Genomic DNA, 23064 nt, shown 5'->3' with positions numbered 1-23064 from the left:
CTTCCTAGGGGATCATGCCCCCAAAAGCCTAATACTTAGCTTCTTATAGAAATAGCCACAATCACCATGTAATCAAATGTAAATGATATCCTGATGTGTTAGAGCACATGACATTTTCCAAAGTGTTCAGCATATCAGAGAAGGCTGTACAGTAACTGAGCTCATATAAGAATGTTTAATACCACAGACTCATGATATACGCCACAAAATTCTTCTGAATTCTAACTTTAGATTTCCTTCAACCCATGATAAGGTGGAAAGAAGCAGAATATAAAGTTCAGACGAACTTCTTGGTCTTTAATAGACATGGTAAAAGACTTTGGGGGACACTAAGCTATAGTGAGTAAACTTGGACAAACTGATTCAAGGAGGCCATTACCTCCCTTTCGTTATAAGTTCCCCCACAGATAGGCCTTGTGTTAAACATGCAGATAGAAGAAGCCATGTTTTGGGGACATAGGCCTAGATAAGTCGCAGTTCTTGTCCTCAAGGAGCTTACCATCTAATGGAAGACAGACCAGGAAATGAGCAATTAATCACAGAAGGCCAAGGGCAGGATTGTACAGTGGGCAGCATCTGTCCTGTGGCCCCACACCTGTCTACCTCTGTCGGCTTGGGCCAGTTACTTAATCAGTCTGTGCCTCAGTTTCTTTACTTGCAAAACTGGGCTATTAATAGTATCTAACTTTTGGGGTCGTTCTAAAGATTAAATAAGTTAAGTGTTTGCTATTGGTGTATTGCCACTGTTATGCTTGTTATTATTCTAGGCCAGCGGTTCTCAACCTGTGGGCCGTGACCCCTTTGGGGGTCGAACGACCCTTTCACAGGGGTTGCCTAAGACCATCGGAAAATACATATATAATTACATATTGTTTTTGTAATTAATCACAATGCTTTAATTATGTTCAATTTATAACAATGAAAATACATCCTGCATATCAGATATTTACATTATGATTCATAACAGTAGCAAAATTGCAGTTATGAAGTAGCAACGAAAATAATATTATGGTTGGGGGTCACCACAACATGAGGAACTGTATTAAAGGGTCGCAGCATTAGGAAGGTTGAGAACCACTGTTCTAGACGTAAGCAAGACATACTATAAGATTATGTCATCTCAATCGTCCGCGCAGCAATGGCATAAAACCTTAGTCCAGTTTATAGATATGTGGGTCCTTACCATGTGCAATGCATGAAGGAGTGTGAGAGAGTTAGCGGAGCCTCAGTGCACGCCAAGTTAGGTTCCAAATCTCTCCTGTGAGTTTAAACTTCCATGTAGTCAAGATGACCGTTGAAAATACCTTCAGCAGGCTCCACATTCAAGCCTTTGCTGTCTCTTAAAAAAGCCAGCACAACTAATTTTCCCTCCAGTTTTGGAACAGATTCTGTTTCTTTGCCGGAGCACCAGATGAGATACTTGGCTTGTGTCTACTGACCATATTGTAGAGAATTTGTGCCTTTCTAAGCATTAGGATGACACTCAGAAAGGTGAGATACGCTATGGCAGGCATGTCGGAAGTGAGTACATACTGAGACAAATGGCCGGGAAATCAGGAGATCGACGTAAGGGATTATTTTACTCTCCTTTTGTTGAATTAACACAGTAACTGAATTCCCTCTCATTTGCTGATGCAACATCACGGTGTAAAGAGGAACAAGATGTTATCCCTGCCCTCTGGGAGCTTCCAGTCTGGTTAGGAGGTGAACCATAAGTACACGAAGAGCTCATGCAAAATCCTGAGTTGGAGGAACATGTGTTCCTTGGGGAGAGAGAGGGGGGGGGGGGATCCAACTTGCAACCTTCCGGTATATGGGATGTTGCTCCAACTAACTGAGCTACACTGGCCAGGGCGTTAGAGCCGATTTTTATTGAGCATTTACTAAGTTCCAGGCACTAGTAACTTATTTAATCCTCACAACAATAAGACAGGTGCTATTATTATTATTTCCATTTTCACAAGAATAAACGAAAGCATGGGAAGAAGAAGTCACTTGTCCAGGGTCCCCCAGGCAGTCTGGATGCAGAGCCCTCCCATTGAGTTCCTACCGTCTAGGCCTCGATGTTGGCAAAGGTGGGCACTGGGAGGCTTCAGGGTGAGACACTGAATGAGCCTGGAGCTGCGTGTGTAAAATCTGAAGCGATGGAGGCAAGTAGGGGTTACTCTGAGAACACATCTAGAAGTGGGACTCAAGGGAGAGGAGAGGGAATGAATAGGCATAAAGGAGAACCAATTAAGAAAATTGAAAAGATGACTTTAGCCTGGCTGGTGTGGTTCACTAGCATTGACCTATGAACCAGGAGGTCATGGTTCAGTTCCCGGTCAGGCACATGCCTGGGTTGTGGGCTCGATCCCCAGTGTGGGGCGTGCAGGAGGCAGCCTGTCAACGCTTCTCTTTCATCATTGATGTTTCTATCTCTCTCTCCCTCCCTCTCCCTTCCTCTCTGAAATCAATTATATATATGTATATATATATATATATATATGTATATATATATATATACACACATATATATATATATGAAAAGATGATTTCAGATCAGATTTTAATTGGTGCCGTATGACATGTATGAAACTGTTAATACTGGAGTTGTAATATTTCATTGGGTTTTCTTTTGGTATAAGCCTGGACAGTTTCATTTATAAAAATGTAAGCAGGTTAGCAATCATGTGTTCCTGTTTCTAGCACGGAGGGGGAAATGTTAGAACATAAATGGGAGAGCTGTGCCCTACACTTAATGAAGTTTTATGTCTTCCTAAAAACATCTCGTAGGGACATCGATGGAGTGTTGCTGCGAGCAAATAATACAGAGTATGGTTTGGCCTCGGGGGTTTTCACAAGAGACATAAACAAAGCGATGTACATTAGTGAGAAACTTGAAGCGGGGACCGTGTTTATTAACACGTACAACAAGACGGACGTGGCAGCCCCCTTCGGCGGAGTGAAACAATCTGGCTTTGGAAAAGACCTAGGTACGCTGTACTTTCCTCCTGTGCGTTCCTGTGTTTCCACTACCAGTCTGCTTTGTGCTTCATGCCACGCCCACGTACTGTGCGTTTTGTGGTGGTTGTTAATCCTCACCTGAGGATATGTTTCCATTGATGTTTAGAGAGAATGAAAGGAAGGGGGAGAGACAGAGGGAGGGAAAACATCAATGTGAGAGAGACACCGGGGCTGGGGATCGGAGCATGCAGCCAACATACTAGTACATGCAACCAACATACTAGTACATGCCCTTGACCAGAATTGAATCTGGGACCCTTCAACTGTTATGGGTTCAATCAGCGAGATAGACCACCGACTCAGAATGTAAATTTAGGAGCCTTTATTAAGCTGGCCAGCGACTGCAGCACGTACCTCCTCGCAGGGAGCCTCATAACTACAGTCCCGACCGAGTGTGCAGCAAAGCTTTTATTTGCAAAAGCTACAAAGCGTTAACTGGCAGGGTAAAAGTTCCGGAGGAAAACGGGGTCACACCTGGCTGGAGCATATCATAACACTTTGTTTCTTAAGACAATCAGTAATTTTTCTATGCCACAGTCCCTGCCCCTAGCACACTATGCCCCAGTCCATGCCCCTAGCACACTAGGAACTTGAGATAATTGTGCTGTCCTGGTTCCCAGGTACAGAGGAATTTGCTTTCCAAAACCAGTAAGATCACAATCAATGGGATATTCACATTACAATCAATAAGGCATTCAATCGAATGGGATGACTCATACAATTCAGAAAATCAAAGTAACTTTTCTATTGTTAAGCCAAACAATAGGGTTAGAGTTAAACTACAGTTTCCACCTGAGATGATTGCTACCATACTTCACAACCAAACCGGCTAGAGCCCCATGTGCTGCTTCAAAGGGCATTCTGGCTTTTCAGGGCACTGAGTTGTTTGTTTGTTTTATTAATCCTCACCCAAGGATATTTTTCCCATTGATTTTTTTAGAGAGTGGCAGGGAGGGCGAGGGGCAGAGAGAGGAACACACCAATGTGAGAGAGACACACCCATTGGTTATCTCCCACATGCACCCCGACCTTGGCTGGGGCTTGAGCCTGCAACGGAAGTACGTGTCTTTGCCCAGAATCAAACGCAGGACCCTTCAGTCCACAGGCCAATGCTCTAGCCACTGAGCCAAACCAGCTAGGGCAACTACGAATGTTTGAAAATATTAAACATTCTTTTGAACATACAAAAAAGTATACAAATAGTGTGGGAAAGTATTTCCTTTTAAAAGAAGAGTAACGATGAAAGGAAAAAGAACCTCTGACAATATCTTTTAACTAAGATAGGTTCATTTTTGGTTTTTTGGTTTTTACTTGACCTTCAGCATGAATTTGGTTTAGTGTTCATGGGAACCAAGACAGGAAAAATGGATACAGGGCAATAACCAGCTATCTCCGAGAATAAATCCTGTCTCTGAGTTGCTTGGCAAGCTTTCAGGGTCAACACTGCAACCGGCAGGGTTTTCTGGGGATCTGGGAACTTGGATTTGGAGTTTGTAGAAAGCTCAAAATGGAACTCATTATGGGCAGTGACACATTTAAGTAGCAGCTTACTTTGAACACTAAACCAGGCCCTGTTCTAACTGCTTTACCTGCGTGACCACAAGCAATCTCACAATAGCTCTGGGAGACAGGTGCCATTTATTATCTTTATTTAATGGACGAGGAAAATAGGGGCTCAGAGAGGTTGGGTAACTTGCTCAAAGTCACACAGCCAGCCACTGGCAGAGAATTCAAAGCCAAGCAATCTGGCTATGGAGCCCAGGTTCTTCCTCCCCACAGTCAGTCTAGCATGTTATTTCAAAAACTGAAATATTTGTGATTTACTGAAATTATAGTCCACTAATATAAGTTTGGTTAATTTGGGGCGTTTTTACACTTTTCTCTTGATGACTTTGGGCAATGTATTTGCAGCAATAAAGGTAGCTCTCATTTTAAATGCCATTGAGGTAGAAAGTCTTTTTTTTCTTCTTCACGTTATTAATCCAGCTTTCATCCCTGCATCCAAAACACAGTGGGCGATTTTCTTAGAGAAAATACTATTTTAAAGCAAGGAAACTGTGTCCACTTGACTTTGGATAGAGTATAATGGCCCAGCTTCAGGTCTCTGTTTTATTATAAAACAGCAGAATTTGCCCAATGGTTTCTTCCTCTCCCAATTTTAAACTCCCTTGGCCTGGTGGTTCCCAGTGGCACATTGGATTAGAATCACCAGGGAGCCTTAAAAAATACAAAGATGCTGATGTAATTGCTCTGGGGTGTGACCTGGATCAGGAGTTTTAAAAGCTCCCCGGGGTGATTCTAATGTAAGGTTACAACCCTTGTTTTAGCTCAGCTGTCAGAATCACACACTCATTAGCTTCGCCTGTGGCACTCATGGCCTTTAACTGCTAGAAGTTGATGATTGTCTAGCTCAGAGTAGGAACAGAGAGCAAGACCTATTTGTTTTTGCCTGGATATGGCTTTCTCTGTTCCCAAGATGCTACATAAATCAGGAAAACTGCATTTTCCTTATCTTTAAAATATGATTCGTACTGAAGACTGTAGGCAATCGTAACATAATGGCAAGTATTGGTGGATCCGAACGTATGTAAACATAGAATAGATACAGTAAAAACATGGTTATAAGAGATAAAAAACTGTGCACCTGTACAGGGCACCTACATGAATGGAGCTTGCAGGACTGGCAGTTGCTCCGGGTGGCTCAGTGAGTGAGTGGTGAGTGATTTTTAGGGCCTTGGGCACCACTGTGCACCACTGTAGACTTTACAAACACTGTCCACCTAGGCTGCACTAAATGTGTAAAACAACACAAGATTAAAGCACGAGAAAAAAGAATGCAGTCAAGAGACACAGTATGTGCTAAGTGAAATAAGTCAGTCAGAGAAAGACAAATACCATATGATTGACTTATATGTGGAATCTAAAGACAGTGTACATAGACAAACAACAGAAACAGGCTCATAGCCCTAGCCAGTTTGGCTCAGTGAATAGAGCGTCGGCCTGCGAACTGACAGGTCCCGGGTTCAATTCCAGTGAAGGGCACATGCCGGGGTTGTGGGCTCGATCCCCAGTAGGGGACTTGCAGGAGGCAGCTGATCCATGATTCTCTCTCATCATGGATATTTCTATCTCTCTCTCCTTCTTCCTTCCTCTCTGAAATCAATAAAAAAAAATTTTTTAAAAAAACACCCACAAATGTGTAAAAAAAAAACAACAACAAGGAAACAGGCTCATAGATACAGAGACCAGACTGATGGCTGGCGGGGGGGGGGGGGGGGGGGGGAGTGGGCGCGAGGGACTAGGTGAAAAAGGTGAAGGGATCGAGAAGTACAGATTGGTAGTTACAAAATAGTCATGGGCAAGTAAAGTACAAAAAAACGGAATATCTATAATAATAAAAGTGTAATATGCAAATAGACCCAAGGGCGGAAAGCAGAACGATTGTCCGAATGATCACACTATGACATGCACTGGTGCCAGGCCAGCCAAGGCGGGTGCAATGTGATTGGTCAGGGGGCCCCGCCATCACCCCACAATCACCCCACAGAGGGAGGCCCATGCTACCTGGCCAGCAGTCCTGCAGCAGGGCCTCCCTCTGCAGGGCGATCAATGGGGTAGGGGTACTTCAAGAGGGCCCAGGCTGGGCTGAGGGACACCCCCCCCCCCACAGTGCATGAATTTTGTGCACTGAGCTCCTAGTAGTCAATAATATTGTGATAACTATGTACAGTGCCAGGTGTGTACTGGAAATATTGGGAGGGGGAATACTTTGTAAAGTGTATGATTGTCTAACCAGTATGCTGTACATCTGAAACTAATAAAAAATATTAAATGTAAACTGTAATTGAAAAAAAATTTTTTTTAATTAAAAAAAACTTTTTTTAAAGAGAGAGACACACAGTAAACTCAATGGTGGGGACCATTTTTAATTGAATGAGAATCTGTAGTTTCACAGAATCGTCAGGTGATTCACATGAATTTTAATGTTTGAGAAAGACTGGTCTGGGCCACATTCTATTTGCTTAGTGACCTAGACACCCACACCTGTGTCCGAAAGTCTGGTGACATCACAGCCACCTATGAACACTGTCCACCAACAGTTTTCTCTTTCCTAGGTGAGGAAGCGCTAAACGAATACCTCAAAACCAAGACGGTGACGCTGGAATATTAGAGCAATGCCACGACCAGGGAACCCTCGGCAGACAGCAACACTCCTCCATTCCCGACATGCAGAAGAGGGCTGGGTGTGCCGAGGAAGGCGGTGTCAGCCACGAGCCAAAGAGTCACACGTGGACCATGAGACCCTCAGGCCACATGTCTAAGCATTACACCTGTGCCTGAGCTATATACCTTCTATATCTTATTTTTTCATATTTTGAAATAAGATATATTTTTGTGCCTTTGATGTTCTATTTTTCAATCCCCTGTGATGGGTGATCAACCCACAAACAGTTCTTGAGTACCTACTGGGTACAAGGTACTATATTCTGTCCTGAGGAGTATACAAAATTTAATGACATGACCTCTGACCCCAAATAGTTTAAATTCTAGTCAATAGCTTTTAATTTTTCAGGGGTGGAGAACACTCAACCTGTCAGTAGCTTTTAAAGTAAATTTTACGATATGATATATAGGTGTGGGCAAAAGTAGGTTTACAGTTGTAATACAAATAAATAATACAATACTTAATAAATAACACAACTAGAATAACTGTTTCGCATAGTCACAACTGTAAACCTACTTTTACCCACCACTATTGTGTAAAGTACATAGCTTTTGGAGGCTGATCTTGGTCCATATCATACCACCTTACTAGCTATGTGACTTTGGGAAACTTATGCAACTTCTCTGAGCCTCAACTTCCTTATCTGTGAACTGGGTATAGTAATGCCTCCCTCAGGAGCTTTTTGACGGGGATTCAACGCAATACTGTAAGTAAAGCACCTCACACTGTGCTTTGTCATGGTAAACACTCAATAAAAGTTAACTGTTTCCACCATCACTATTTAATCAATATGTTGAGATATATTAAGTAGATGGATTAATTCATTTGCCTACAAGCCTTTTCAGTAATCACTGGTTCCTGTACTCTTTCTCTCATCCATGTCCTGACACGGTGCCCAATTCAGCAGCACTGGAAAATGCCACAGGTGAAAAATTACGATGGCCCGGGGAAAGGGGGTGCTTTCCTTTCTGCAGCTTACCCATCCTCCAGAGGACATCTTGTTTTCCATTTTCTATTTACTGGTTATGCTGCTCGCTGGCTGTGTGATCTTGGGCAAGTTAGTTACCTATCTCACTCAGAGCCTAGGTTTGGAATCTATGAAATAGGTAAAGTCCCTGTCTCGGGGGTGTTGGAGGGATCCAATGGCATCATCCACATAATGCACTTAACAAGGTGTTTGGGCCATAGCCTGTGCTCGAGAAGCGGGAATTTTTACAACTCACACATGATTCATAGAATTCATTGCCTGTTGTCAGACAAAAATAAATAGGTAGGTAAACGATCACCATTCTTGTATGACTAGAAGATGGTCAGGGCAATTCACTTCTATTATTCCTCCTTTTAAAGTAAAATTTTGGCAATCTCATTGGCTTTGAAGAAGCCCTTAGGGCAGTGATGGCGAACCTTTTGAGCTCGGAGTGTAAGCATTTTGAAAAACCCTAACTTAACTCTGGTGCCATGTCACATATAGAAATTTTTTTATATTCGCAACCATAGTAAAACAAAGACTTATATTTTTGATATTTATTTTATATATTTAAATGCCATTTATCAAAGAAAAATCAACCCAAAAAATGAGTTCGCACGTCATAGGTTCGCCATCACTGCCTTAGGAAATGGTTGTTACTATGAAGACTCTGGCAGCCTACATCAGGGGGCTGTAGGAAATCAATAATCAGTAAGAAATAATAATAAAATCAAAGACAGAAAGCACTCAAAAGGAAGACTATCAGGTGATCCTGGCATGGCCAACAGAGCGAATCTCGTGTAAAAGCACTTGCTATTATATAGTGGCTCATTTACCATGCGAGCTTGGCACAACTGAAGTTCTCAGTTGGAATGAATGTTCTCAGGGTTCATATTTGCATAAATGACAAAGGCCTTATTATAAAGGAACCACTTTTAAATGCAGTGTTTGAACTGCTTTCATATGATTTAAAATATCATGTTACCAAATATTTTCATGATAGATGAGATGGCAAACAAAAACATGCCCGTTCTTCTAGGCTATTTTTATCTTCTAATGTGACTCTCGGTAGCAGTGTTTTTAATCTTCTTGGGGCCATAAACTTCCTTGAGAATTTGATAAACATGGAACCGCTCCGTCTCACTTCTACTTCCCAAGTTCACTGCACACACAGAATTCTGTAAATGTCTTCATGGGATTCCAGACCTCCTGAAGTCCATGCTTGGGCCTCAGATTAAAAACTTCTTTTTTCACAGCGAGTTCTAAAGTTCTTACCGGCTGGAGTTTGTAAATCTGACTGTTGATCAGAATCAAAGGCTCCGTGGAATTCATAAAATTACCAGTGACTATGAGTTGGAACCTAACCATCCACAGACTCCTGGGTGACTTAATTAACACACCGAGTAATTAAATTATCGCTGTTCCTTCAGATCACTGATTCTTTTGCTAAAGGATAAAGCTGAGATCTGTTTGTCACCGAACTGGGGAGGTGTAGACACTTTAAGCAGTTGGACATTTCTTCTAATTCCCTTTCCCCAGGCCCTTGCTAAAGCCCCTCTCAAACAGCCTCCCTGGCCTTCCTACCCCCAATTTGGCCGAAATGTCTCTCCTCTATGCTCCCACTTGTCTGGAACACAGTACTTACCACCTGCTGCTAAAATTATTTGCCTTCCTAACCAGATATGAACACCCCCTCCTCACTCCAGGATTGGCATTCTGTCAGTAAGAATAACAACAGCCTGGCCGGCGTGGCTCAGTGGTTGAGCATCAATCAACCAATGAACCAGAAGGTCACGGTTCGATTCCCAGTCAGGGCATGTGCCCAGGTTGCCGGCTCATTCCCCAGTAGGAGACAGCCGATCAATGATTCTCTCTCATCACTGATGTTTCTCTCTCTTCCCCCTCCTCTCTGAAATCAATAAAAATATATTTAAGAAAATAAACTAGCCCTAGTTGGTTTGGCTCAGTGGATAGAGCATCTGCCTATGGACTGAATGGTCCTGAGTTCGATTCTGGTCAAGGGCATATGCCTGGATTATGTGCTCGATCCCCAGTAGGGACATGCAAAAAGCAGCCTATCAGTGATTCTCTCTCATCATTGATGTTTCTATATCTCTCTCCCTCTCCCTTCCTCTCTGAAATCAATAAAAATATATTTAAAATAAAAAACTAAACTAAAAAACTAAGCAGAATGGACATTATCTGCAAGAGCTTTTGTGGAAATAGGTAGAGACAGGGTGAGGAACCAAATTTGGTTCCCCCATATCACCCATCCAAGAAAATAATAGGTATTGAGGGAAACCTAGACCAGAATATCATCATTCATGAGACATTATGGATAGGGCGGACTATTATTACTACTTTGCAAATAATACCCAAGTGGATTTTTAAATAAATAATACTGAATTATGTAAAAATATGTAAAACAGGAAGGCAAGACTCACCATAAACTCTCCACATAGAAATAACCAGATATCACTTGAGATTTTCCAGACTTTTTCTAGGCATATACTGTTTTACAGAATCAATATAATAAGTGTACATGACTTTGTTGCCTGCTTTTTCAATTAACCATCTGTAAGCATCTTTCTGTGTCAGTGATGGCGAACCTATGACACGCATGTCAGAGGTGACAAGCGAACTCATTTTTTTGGTTGATTTTTCTTTGTTAAATGGCATTTAAATATACAAAATAAATATCAAAAATATAAGTCTTTGTTTTACTATGGTTGCAAATATGAAAAAATTTCTATATGTGACACGGCACCAGAGTTAAGTTAGGGTTTTTCAAAATGCTGACACTCCGAGCTCAAAAGGTTCGCCATTACTGTTCTATGCCAATAAATGTTCCTTTGCATGTTTAGTGGCTTTTATCTTACTAATTTGTAAGAGCCTTGTTTATACTAATGCTCTCTATTGTGGAATATTTAGGTTTGCTTTTTGCTATTTTAAACATCACAATAACTCTTATAGAGAAATTTGTGAACAAAACCATACTTATTTAATTGGATACATTCCTAGGAGTGGAATTCCTGAGTCAAAGGCTGTAGGAATCTTTAATCTCACCAAGTTTCCCCAAAGTTTTTGCTCCCATTATGTATTATTCCTATAGCATACACTTACCGTTCTCAGCATATGCTATCTATTAATTCATTTTATTAAGACCCCTCGTGGGAGACTGTTATTCCCATTGACAGATGGAGAAACTGCGGTGTGGCTGGGCTGGGCTCTGATCCAGGCGGCTTCAGAGCCTGTGCTCACTGCGCAGTGACTAGCAGGCCGATGATGGCGAGGTGTGTGACTGAACTCTAATGTGCCTATTGTGAAGCCGTAGGAAATCTGCTTAGCATCTCCATGCCAGTTTTCTCATCTGTGGAATGGGTATTAGCATTAGCACCACCATAAGGTGGTGGCCTTTTTTCTTTTTTTTTCTTTTTTTTAAATATATTTTATTGATATTTTACAGAGAGGGAGAGAGATAGAGAGTTAGAAACATCAATGAGAGAGAAACATCGATCAGCCGCCTCCTGCACACCCCCCACCGGGAATGTGCCCACAACCAAGGTACATGCCCTTGACCGGAATCGAACCTGGGACCTTTCAGTCCGCAGGCTGATGCTCTATCCACTGAGCCAAACCAGTCTCGGCCTTTTTTCTTTTTAACAATAAGAAAATTTGCCTCGAAACAAGAAATTCGGCAATAGTTCGATCTTGAGTTATGCAATTCAGTGACTCGATGTCCTTGCTTCTTCTCTGCTCTTCTTGGTGTGCTGACTGTACCTCAAGAGTTGACTCCATTTATGGCCACTAGATGGGAATCCCAGGAATCATATGCAGTTGTAAGTATTGAGTCCTTTTTCCAGAAAGGACCCAGCTCCTCATGTGCCTCCTTGTTAGGCATGAGAAATACTTGCCCTTCCCAAAATCTACTAACAGGACTTGGCTCAAGCCTTATTGGGAAGGTTCACGTCCCACACCCGTACCCAAACCAATCACTGCCAAGATTTTTCCATGAATGGATGGTGGGGAGTCAACCACAAAGATTCCAACATTAAACTTTTGGGAAAAGTCTAGCAATCATATTTATCCTTCCCCCCCTCCCCCCAAGCGTGTGAACCACTGATATTTAAGATGAATTACTTTATTAACATAAAGAGAGAAAAAATAGTTCAATGAACATTTATTGTACGTTCCAACCGAATGAAAGGCACTATATATACTAGGCACTGAGGGAAATACAGATGAAAGTAAGACTCAACATTTGTCCTTGTCTTTCCTACCATAGTAGTGGGTACAAGCACAAGAATACAAACCACAAACTACTTTGCAAGGCATTTTTTAATAATATTTGATGCATGATTAAAGTGTTAAGAGAACAGATGGCAGATTCATTCAGAATGAAATTTTTGTGTCAGAGACCATTACACCGAATGTTGCGATTTCTGTCACAGAGCCATAGACGATACACTACCCCACAAGTTTGAAGAGAACATTTCATCAACGGAGCTGTTCTCACAGTGGCTGCCATCATCCTCACCTCAGCATCTGGCAGAGAGCACAGGGTCAGACCAACCAAAGCACAACAGTGGTTTACTTTCCAACAGACTGTGAGGCAAACTGTTTACAAACAAAACAGCCTTTTAATTAAGGTATAACATACATAAAGTGCATGAATGTTAAATGTACAACTCAATAAATCCTTACATACATATGAATGACTGTAACTCTTAAAAGTTAAAAAAAAAATAGTGGTTGACACACAGAAAGGGCTCAGTAAGTATTATTGTTTCATTTGCTGATAGGTAAGAAATACAATCTTGGTTTCATTGGCATTTCTTTGATAAATGTGGTTGAACACTTTTGTTACTTGTTTAAGTCCTATGGTCTTCTCACTATTGAGATATTAAATTGATTTTTTTTTACTAATTTGTAAGAGCCTTGATTATACTAATGGCACTCTGTCTTATGTTGCAAATATTTTTCCCAATTGGTCCCTTTCCCTTTAGATTTGCCAACTAGGTTTTTATATTTATGTGGATGAACTTTCTATTTCTTTTGTTAACTTTGGGCTTTAATGTTCTGCTTTTTAAAAAAGCTTTTGCCCAATTACATTATTAAATATTCTCCATTTTAGTATGGAACCCCTATAACTTTCTTTCTTTATATTTAAATCTTTAATCCATACAGAATTTTATCTTAGCACATTGTATGAGGCTAGAATCTAACCTTGTTTAAAATTAGCCAGTCCTGACATTGTACATTAAATAACTATTACATTTTACACTTGTTTAAAATGACATCCGTATCATATAGTAAATGTTAATTTTTTTCTTTTTCTTCTGTCACAAAAATGTCCAGAGGACCTGAATTTAGTTAAGTTCCCCAACTGTATAGGAAGCCTAGTTCTATTATATGCGATAGCCATGGCAGGAGAAAAATATCTAAATTATACATACTAGTATGTATTTCTAGACTGACCAGTCTTTTATTGATCATTCAGTCTACTTCTACTTGGATATGTATTTCCTGTAAAGTTACACCTTCATATGCCCCTGCCTGGAGCAGCCTACCATGGCTTAAAATGTCCTCATAGACCTGTTAATTGATTTATTCAGTGCCTACTGTGTACCGCGCACCATGCAAAGTAGTGAACCAGGCAAATGCAACTCTTCCCACACTGTAGCATAATAAATTATCTGGTAGAAGACAATCTTTAAATATTTACACTAATAATTCATCACAGTGTGTTTGGCGCTATGAAGTTTAGCACAATAACCTTTCCAGCTTAGAAGTTTTATTTCCAGATCTGTTAGCCTCTTCCTGCATCCACGAGGCACAGTCTGGGAGATTTGGTTCCAGTTTCCAATGGGAAATACCAGAAAGAACCTTGGGGATTATCTTTAGAGTATTTATAAGGCTAGTGTGAGGAATAAGAGAAAAATATTTAAAAGAGAGCTCTAGAACATTAGAGGACAAAATATCCATATCCTCAGCAAAGCCAGCCCCACGGCTGATGAGCTCTGAAACAGTTTAACACGGTCAAGAATGAAGCAGAAACTCCCCTTCAGTGGGCCGTTTTGCCTCTGAATGAGAAGACAGCTGTTACCTGTTTTTATTCTGGGCCGTTTTTTCCTGCAGTGTCCCTAGTTTCTACATTTGATAGGTTTCAAACCGTGAGCAACTGTGTAGCTGAGAAAAAAATTTGCTTTATGAAAAAAAGAAAAAAACAACAAAACATGAATTTTTCCAACAAGTACACTTTATAGCCATTGAGTGGCTGCAGAGGTACCGACAGTGATTAAACCCACAGAGAACCAGCTTCCCAGCTCAAACTGGAAACAAATATATTTTTAAATAAGAGGAGATATGCCTGAAGGCAGCTAAATCTAGGTAATCCTTTTTATTATAAAGGGATTTCTCTTAAAAATGTCTCTCCCACTTTGATGCTAAGAAATAAATTTGATGCCGAAACCGGTTTGGCTCTGTGGGTAGAGCGTCGGCCTGCGGACTGAAAGGTCCCAGGTTCGATTCCGGTCAAGGGCATGTACCTCGGTTGCGGGCACATCCCCAGTGGGGAGTGTGTAGGAGGCAGCTGGTCGATGTTTCTCTCTCATTGATGTTTCTAACTCTCTATCTCTCTCCTTTCCTCTCTGTAAAAACTCAATAAAATATATTAAAAAAAAAAAAAAAGAAAGAAAGAAAGAAAGAAATTTGATGTTATAATAAAAAAAATCCACCTAGGTCAGTGGTTGGCAAACTGCGGCCCCTTGAGTGTGGCTCTTCCACAAAATGCCACGTGCGGGCGCGCACGTACAGCGCGACTGAAACTTTGTGGCCACACTCAAGGGGTCAAAGAGCCGCATGTGGCTAGCGAGCAGCAGTTTGCCAACCACTGACCTAGGCTGTTTTATCTGAGATAGTTTCAAATGAACAGGTGACTCACATTTTTAATTTCAAATAAGTCTGAAGCCCTAGGCAGGTAGCTCAGTTGGTTAGAGCATCGTCCTGATACATCAAGGTTGCCAGCTCAATCCCGGGTCAGGGCACACATAAGAATCAACCAGTGAGTGTGTAAATAAGTGGAACAACGAATTAATGTTTCTCTCTCCCTTCCTCTCTCTCTCTAAAAAAAAAAAAAATCAATAAGAAAATAAAAATAAAATAAGCTTGGTAAGTCTGAAGTCTATGCTGAAGAAAAAAGATGCCAAAAAATTCACTCATCACCCAAAATAGTTAAGCTTTCTAAACTGAATCTCTTCAGCATGAGATCAAAGGCAGACTTCTCTTAGAAGATCCCCAAATGCTACCTATTCCAACTACTTAAAAGTCAGCTTCTGTTTCTCCAAGAAACAAAACGCATCCAATGTGACATAAAAGCACCATCGACCTGAAATGCAAAATCACCAGCAAGCCACATTCTTTTCCACAGAATTAGCAGGCGTAGATCACCTGCTTCTTGGATCATTATTTTCACTGTTTCTTTTTTTTACTGGCAGGACTGTCCAAGACTTCTATCTTGCCTTTTCCGTCTTCTGAATGAGGAAGCTTGATGTTATCTATGGTGACTTCAGAAGAGCTGCTGTCATCTTCGTCCTCGGATTCGGAACTGTCCTGTGAATTCTCTTCTGAACTGTCCTCGTCTTTTGAATCAGACTGATTCATCTCAAACAAGGCCACGTCCTGCAAAAAAAACCACATGAGAAATTTATTTCCCTAAAACGTTACAATAAAAACACTGGGAACAACCAACATTTAGCACAATATTGAAACACAATGGACATGTTGTTGGTTTTTTCAATTCTCATCCGAGGATATGTTCTTATTTATTTTTTAGAGAAATAGGAAGGGACAGGGAGAGAGAGGGAGAGGGGGCAGGGAGAGAGGGAGAGAGGGGGAGAGGGGGAGAGGGGGAGAGGGGGTGAGGGGGAGAGGGGGAAGGGGGCTGGGGGGGGGGGAGAGAAGGGGTGAGAGAGAGAGAAAGAGAGAGAAACATAAATGTGAGAAAGAAACATCCATCGGTTGCCTCCTCTAAGCACCCTGACTGGGGATCAAACCTGCAACCTGGGTATGTGCCCTGACCGGAATCGAACCCTCAATTGTTCAGTGCATGGGATGATGCTCCAACCAACTGAGGCACACTAACCAAGGCATAAAGGACATGTTTTTAATACAATATGGCGCTTTTATTCTTTTAATTACCAGAGTCCACCATAATGATCTACATTTACTCTAAGTCTGAAAAAAAACCCATAACCCAATTCTCTATGTCACTGAACAACTATTAATGTGAGCCAGGCACCACACCAGGTACTGGAGACTCAACAATAACAATAAAATTTTTGCCTTTGTGGAGCTTATGTTTTTGAGCAGGGATTGGTGGCCTACAGGCCAAACCCGGCCTGCTACCTGTCTTGGTTTAACTCATGAGCTAAGAATGATTTTTATATTTTTAAGTGGTAGAGAAAAAAAAATCAAAAGAACAATATTTCATGAAACATTAAAATTATATGAAATTCAAATTTCAGTGTCCATAAGTAAAGTTAGTAGAACTTGCCTATTCATTAAGTCTCACCTACAGCTGCTTCCAGGCTACAACGGCAGAGATGAGGAGTCAGGACAGAGACAGCGGGGCCCACAAAGCCTAGAGGATTCACTATCTGGCCCCTTACAGAAAATGTTTGCTGACCTCTGTTCAAGTAGGGAAAGACAGGCAAGCAACACTTACATATACAGCATGGTGCAGTATAGAGAAAAGAAAGAAAAATAAACCAGAATAAGGTAACAACAGGATCACTGGAAGAGGGGACAATAAGAGACAGAGGGAGTCAAGATGCAGAAATCCAGGGAAGAGCATTCTACAAAGAGGGAAAAGGCCTGGAGTCAGGGGAATAAATGCAAGTGCAGACAATGAGGGGACTGGGCAGCGAGCAACGGGAGGCAGGATCGCACAGGCCTGGAAGGACTTGGAATTGATTAGAACTGAGACGGGAAGGCCCTCGCTTCCCAAACGGTGGGCCACACACACTGTGAAGAACTGACTCTAGAGAAGAAAGGGTGAGAGCAAGGAGACCTGTTGGGAAATTATTCCCAGAGTCCCAAGGGGAGACCACGATTATCAGACCAGGGCCGGCAGGAGTGGAGCTCATGCAATGCGGTTGGATTTGGGATATATTCTGGAGGTAGAGCTGACCAGATTTGCTGACGAATTAGATATTACCCACAATGGTGTCAGCTCTGTCCAGACACAACTGTCATAACAGAATTCCAGTGCAGAAATAAGACCTGAGTCTAAACTGAGACCCTTTCCACACGTGGCTTATGTAATGTGTTCTGTGAGATAATGTATTCTGTTAAACGTATCATTAACTTTTACATTTTCAATGGATCAGACTATGATTACCTCTTTGGGTCTGGGATAAAAAAAAAAGAAGAAAAACCCAGTTAGGACATTTACTGAATGAATGCTTCAAGATAACAAATATAATATTTGACTTGGAAAAGCCCTCCTCTGACTCTGTATTATTTAATCCCTCAACTTCACCCAGGGAAGCTTACTAACCTATATATATGATCCTTAATCATTAAATGACCAAGTACCTATGCAGTACTAGAAACATGAGCTGACTTACCAGGAAGAAAGGTAACTGTGAAATGAAAATGGAAAAGTTCTCGCTCTTTTTAGGCGATGAGGCACACTGGTAATTTTACTATATGAAATGAAAACTATGTATAGTTACCATTTGTATAATGTTTCCAAGAGTCTCATCAATATTTTCAATATTGAAATGACCAGGTGGTGCAGCTGCCATTTCTTTTCTTAGCTTTTCATTCGCCTGAGCCATCTGTGGGAGAAAGGTCTGTACCTGGTCCAATACTAAAGAGAAAAAATACAGTTTATCAATACTTACATTAGTATTTGCCCGAAGTTCAAATTGTAAAATCCAGAATTTTCTCTAAAACATTTGTGAATTTAATAGTAATAATAAAAATAATTATACTTTAAAATTTTTCATATTCCTTTCATTTAAAAAATCTCCATCCTCTTCTGAATTCCTTTTTTAAAAAGTAAATTTTTATTGATCTTAGAGAGGAAAGGTAGAGGGAGAGAGAGAGATAGAAACATCAATGATGAGGGAGAATCATTGATCAGCTGCCTCCTGCACACCCCCTACTGGGGATCTAGCCCACAATACGGGCATATTCCCTGACCGAAATTGAACTGTGACCTCCTGGTTCATAGGTCAACACTCAATTACTGAGCCATACCGGCCGGTCCTGTGATGAACACAATTCAGCAATTATTTACCAATAATTTGGGTTTTTCATACATCCCCAGCGCTGTAACCTCCTAGAACAGTGGTCGCCAACCTTTAGGACCTCACGGACCACCAGTGGTCTGCGGACCACCAGTTGGCGACCGCTATCCTAGAAGGCTGGCATTCAACAAATAATAAGTAAATAAGGAGGCCCTATGACTTAATAGTTAAGTGCACCAGGTGTGGTGGCAGACCAACAAGGTTATTAATAGAATCGCAGTTCCACCCGACCATCTGAGTTGCCTTGGGCATGTTAATGAAGTGTTTGTTTTTACCTGTCCAACACCTATTCCCCTTTCTTCTAATAACATAACCCTGATTTCATCTGTCACTCTTAGTCACTCCTGCTCCTCACCCTGGATGTGCCTACATGCTCTGCAACCTTGGCCACCATGAGTTGGTTCAGTGGCATTCACAGTGACACCATGAATTGGTCAGACCAATAAGAGGTCACCCTGAAACATGGTTTGAACTGTTGAGGGGGGGGGGGGGGGGGAACCCTCCTGAGTGAGTGAGCGAGCGAGCTGCTGAATTTAAGCCCAGGGCTGCTGATAAACTGGCCAGCTTGCTAGAGGTGGGAGAAGAGCCTGTTCTAGATTAAGCCAACACTTAGGAGAGAAGAGCTGAGATGCAGAGCAGAGGACCCCTGATGATACCAGGCACCTGGAAGCAGATGTATCTGAAATCACTGGGTTTTACCCAATAAAATGAGCCAACAAAATTTCCTTCCTTCCTCTCTATTTTCCTTCCCTTTCTCCCTCATCCCTTCCCCTCCCCTTTCCTCCCTCTCGTCTTTTCCTTTGCCTCCTTCCCTCCCTCGCTCTCTATTTCTATCTCCCTCCTTCTTCTTTCTTTCTTTTTCTTTTTCGTTTTTGTTTCTTTTTTTCCTACTTAAGGAAATTTGAGTTGGATTTCAGTCATTTACAGTAATAGGAGTCCTAACTAATACATTTAATTTAATCACTGGAAACCTCAGTTTACTTATCTGTAAAACAGGGGTGATAACAGCCAGACATTGTGCTACGAACAGGGGAGTCAACAAATGGGATAATAGTTTCTTACTCTTGTGAGGCCCAGCACATCACTAGCTCTCAAAACATAGTCACTGACACAGCTACACAACAGGTGATCCATGTCCAGAGTGCAGGAGAAAAGAAAATGGTGGTAAAGGTCAAGAAAGGGCACGCCCGCTGATGTGGCTCAGGAGGTCACAGTTCAATTTCTGGTCAGGGCACATACCCGGGGCTTCGGGCTCCATCCCCAGCGGAGCGTGTACATTAGGCAGCCGATCAATGAATCTCTCTCACCACTAATGTTTCATCTCTCTCCCTCTCCCTGCCTCTCTGAAATCAATAAAATAAAACTTTTTTAAATGAATCACCGATGTTATATGAATAAAGTCTGAGTGTGGTATATAATATTGTGCGGTACAGCAATATTATGGCACAATTAATGACCAGAATTGGCTGTTATGTCATGTTATGAGTAACATTTACCATTTAAATAATTGTGTTCAATTTAACAGAACGTGCTGGCGTTTTCTCATACATGTGTATTAAATTTGGCTCAATAACCTCTAAAAAAATTTTCCAGAGATTAACAATAATTTTTTTAATATCTTTTTCCCATCCCACGATACCTCCTCCACCTCACCCACACCCCTCCCCCCTGCAATCACCACACATTAATTTTGATTTCCAAAAATTCATCCCACAAAGTTTTTCTGGGAAAAGTTATTACTGTCTTAGAGCAGGAGAATATGTAAGGAATTCTATCCTTGTGCACAAACTTCGAAATGTAAATCCCCAAGTCAGACTTTCTCCGCTGGACTCTGGTTGAATATCTGACCACAAGGCAAAGAATGTCCCACCAAATAACTGCTTAATTAGGCAGAATTAACATCAGAGAGGGTTCTTGAGAGAGAGGAAGAGGGGGAGGGGAAAGGATACTTACAGGGACTCCTCTCAATCCGAACTGTTTGAAGACTGGAATTCTTTCTGGAATTAGGCTTGGGGTTGATGAGCAATCTGTCCCATATACCTGAAAACACACACAAATGCACAATTCATTAATGGCATTAAGAAACAGAAGCCAATCAGCAAACTTTCTGTGACCATTCTCAAGTCTTGACCATCCCACATTTCCCAAAAACGCTTTTAAAAAGACAAGCACCCCAAGTTCCTTTACAACATGTTAGTTCTTTACATGGATTCAAACCTGTGCAATCTATCTTCCCTTTTGTAAGCCTGTCTCGTACATCTCTGTGTCACCGGTGCTGAGTAAGTGCAACCTAAACTGCACCTTTCTGGATCAGAAACCCACCTGTGACTAAAGCTGCTCTGCAATGACAGAATGGAGGACGCGGTGCAGGTACAATAACGGTGAAGTGAGGCCACTGGCTGTGTTATACCCGGCAAATTCCTAACCTCCTTGAGCAACGCCGGCCTGGTTAGTTCCCGTTCATTAAAGATGCCCAACCTGAACCAAACTGCCCCCTGGAGAAGTTTGTGCTTCCACTCCGTCTATTCCGTCTCATTATTCACTACTCCTGGAGTTCCCCATTTCCAATACCTGCAAAATCTCCTCCCTCTGGTACCAAAACCCTGTCTACCCACCAAGCAGAGCCCCACCGTCATTCCCTGCTTCCTACTTCAGGCCTAGCGGCTGGAATAGCGTCTAGAGCAGTGGTTCTCAACCTTCCTCGTGCCGCGACCCTTTAATACAGTTCCTCATGTTGTGGTGACCCCCAACTATAAAATTATTTTCGTTGCTACTTCATAACTGTAATGTTGCTACTGTTATGAATCGTAATGTAAATATCTGATATGTAGGATGTATTTTCATTGTTACAAATGGAACATAATTAAAGCATAGTGATTAATCACAAAAACAATATGTATGTGTTTTCCGATGGTCTTAGGCGGCCCCTGTGAAAGGGTCGTTCGACCCCCCAAAGGGGTCGCGACCCACAGGTTGAGAACCGCTGGTCTAGAGCTTGGATTCTGGAGGCAGACCGACAGGTTTCAAATCTGTTTTGTTCTTTTCCAGCCACAGGCTCTCTGGCAAGTCATCTGTATGATACACCATGACTGTTTCCTCGTCTATAAATGGAGATAACAGAACCTTCTGCACAGGGTCTTGTAAGGATTAAATTCTCTCGCAACAATTCTATAGGGACGGCTACAAAATGGGGGGTTGAAAAAATAAGAAACACCCCTAAAGTCCCACAGCTAATTACTCGTGGCGCTGGGATTCGGATTGGTGACTTTTAATTCTCTACTACGGTGTCTGAAATCCCGTGTGGATTCCCCGGACCTGCCATTCCCTCTATACACCTCCCTCTACAAGGAAGCGGCACGAAGGGCTGGTTCTCGGAGTATGGAGGGGTGTGGGTGGGATGGTGGGGTGATCCATAACCAGTACCTGCTCCCGACCTGCCCACTGCTGGGGCCCAGGGAGCCGACCCCAAGGTCCTCCCTTTAGGGAGGCGCGTGCTCAGGCGCTCGACACAACGGGCGCTCAATACCACGCGGGAAATAAAAGCCACACACCTCCCACCCCACCCCCACCCCCGGCCCCGGAGCCCGGCGCACGCCCTCCGCCCGCTATCCCTGCTGTCACCCCGGGGCCCCCCTCCGGGACGCCAGGCCTGGACACAGCCCTGCGGTCCTCCCCGCCGCTTCAACAGCGCGCCCCACGCCGCACGTGCGCGCCCCACGCCGCAGCCACCCGCCCGTCACCTCCGCGGCCGCCGCTCCCCGCCGTCAGCAGCTCCTGGGACACCGAGACCCCGGAGCCGTCCTGGGGGGACGAGGAAGAGCTCGGGCTGCACTGGGGTTCGCCGTGGACCTCCATGCCGCTCGCGAGGCGTCGGAGCCAGCCCACCTACGCCCGGATGCAGGAAAGAGGCTCGGGCAGGGGCGGGGCTAGGGTCGCGATTGGAGAAACTAGCTGGTGGGCGGGGCTAGGGCGGGGCTAGGGGCGAGGAGAGGGGCGGGGCCTGGACCGATGGCGAGAGCGACACCTGGCTGAACCTGGAGGTCTTTGCTTGTGTGGGAAAAGGAAAATTGCAGTTCTTGAAGTGCTGTCATTGGAGAACTGATGGCAAGGCTCCTCGGATTTTTTTTAATTTTTTTTTAAATTTTTTTTTTTAAGCTAAACAAATTCGAATGTGAAGAGAGCACCACGGGTTGCTCTCCTCTTTGTTCTTAAAACAATTTTTTTAAATTGTGGTAAAAAAAAACCCCATAAATTTTACCATCTTAACCTTTTTTTAAGTGTTCAGTTCAAAAATGTTATATCCACAGTGCTATATAACAGATGTCTAGAATTTTTTCATCTTGAAAAACGGAAACTGTATCTATTGAGCAATGCCTTCATTGTCCCCTGTCGCCAGCCCCTGGCAGCCTCCTTTAAATGTCTGTTTCTATTACTTTAACTACTTCAGATACTTCCTATAACTAGAATCATACAGTAATTCTTTTTGTGATTTACGTATTTCACTTACCATAATGCCCTCAACATCCATGCTGTAGCATGTGACAGGATTC

At 42.5% G+C, this 23064-nt stretch overlaps 2 protein-coding genes across 2 annotated transcripts in view; one reads left to right on the top strand and one right to left on the bottom strand.

Moving 5' to 3' along the window:
- ALDH1L2 (aldehyde dehydrogenase 1 family member L2) overlaps positions 1–8007 on the top strand; it is a 48518-nt gene extending 40511 nt beyond the window's left edge. Inside the window, exons 22-23 of the mRNA XM_081084123.1 lie at positions 2776–2975; positions 7122–8007. Of these exons, the coding sequence (XP_080940249.1) occupies positions 2776–2975; positions 7122–7177 (256 nt within the window). The 3' untranslated portion in view covers positions 7178–8007. The remainder of the gene's footprint in view (positions 1–2775; positions 2976–7121) is intronic.
- A 7573-nt stretch (positions 8008–15580) lies between these two features.
- Positions 15581–22386, bottom strand: NOPCHAP1 (NOP protein chaperone 1). The gene is made up of 4 exons (XM_081084120.1): positions 22255–22386; positions 20468–20554; positions 17936–18072; positions 15581–15878 (listed from the first exon to the last, which is right to left on the bottom strand). Exons 1-4 carry the CDS (start codon positions 22367–22369, stop codon positions 15669–15671), a joined length of 549 nt encoding a protein of 182 aa, XP_080940246.1. The 5' UTR covers positions 22370–22386; the 3' UTR covers positions 15581–15668.
- Positions 22387–23064: the final 678 nt, after the last annotated feature.

Source organism: Myotis nattereri (assembly GCF_964212035.1).
Source record: "Myotis nattereri genome assembly, chromosome: 2".
In the NCBI taxonomy this organism is placed as follows: domain Eukaryota; kingdom Metazoa; phylum Chordata; class Mammalia; order Chiroptera; family Vespertilionidae; genus Myotis; species Myotis nattereri.
Note: the sequence above shows the minus strand (reverse complement) of the source record. Positions and strands in the feature narration are given on the sequence as shown.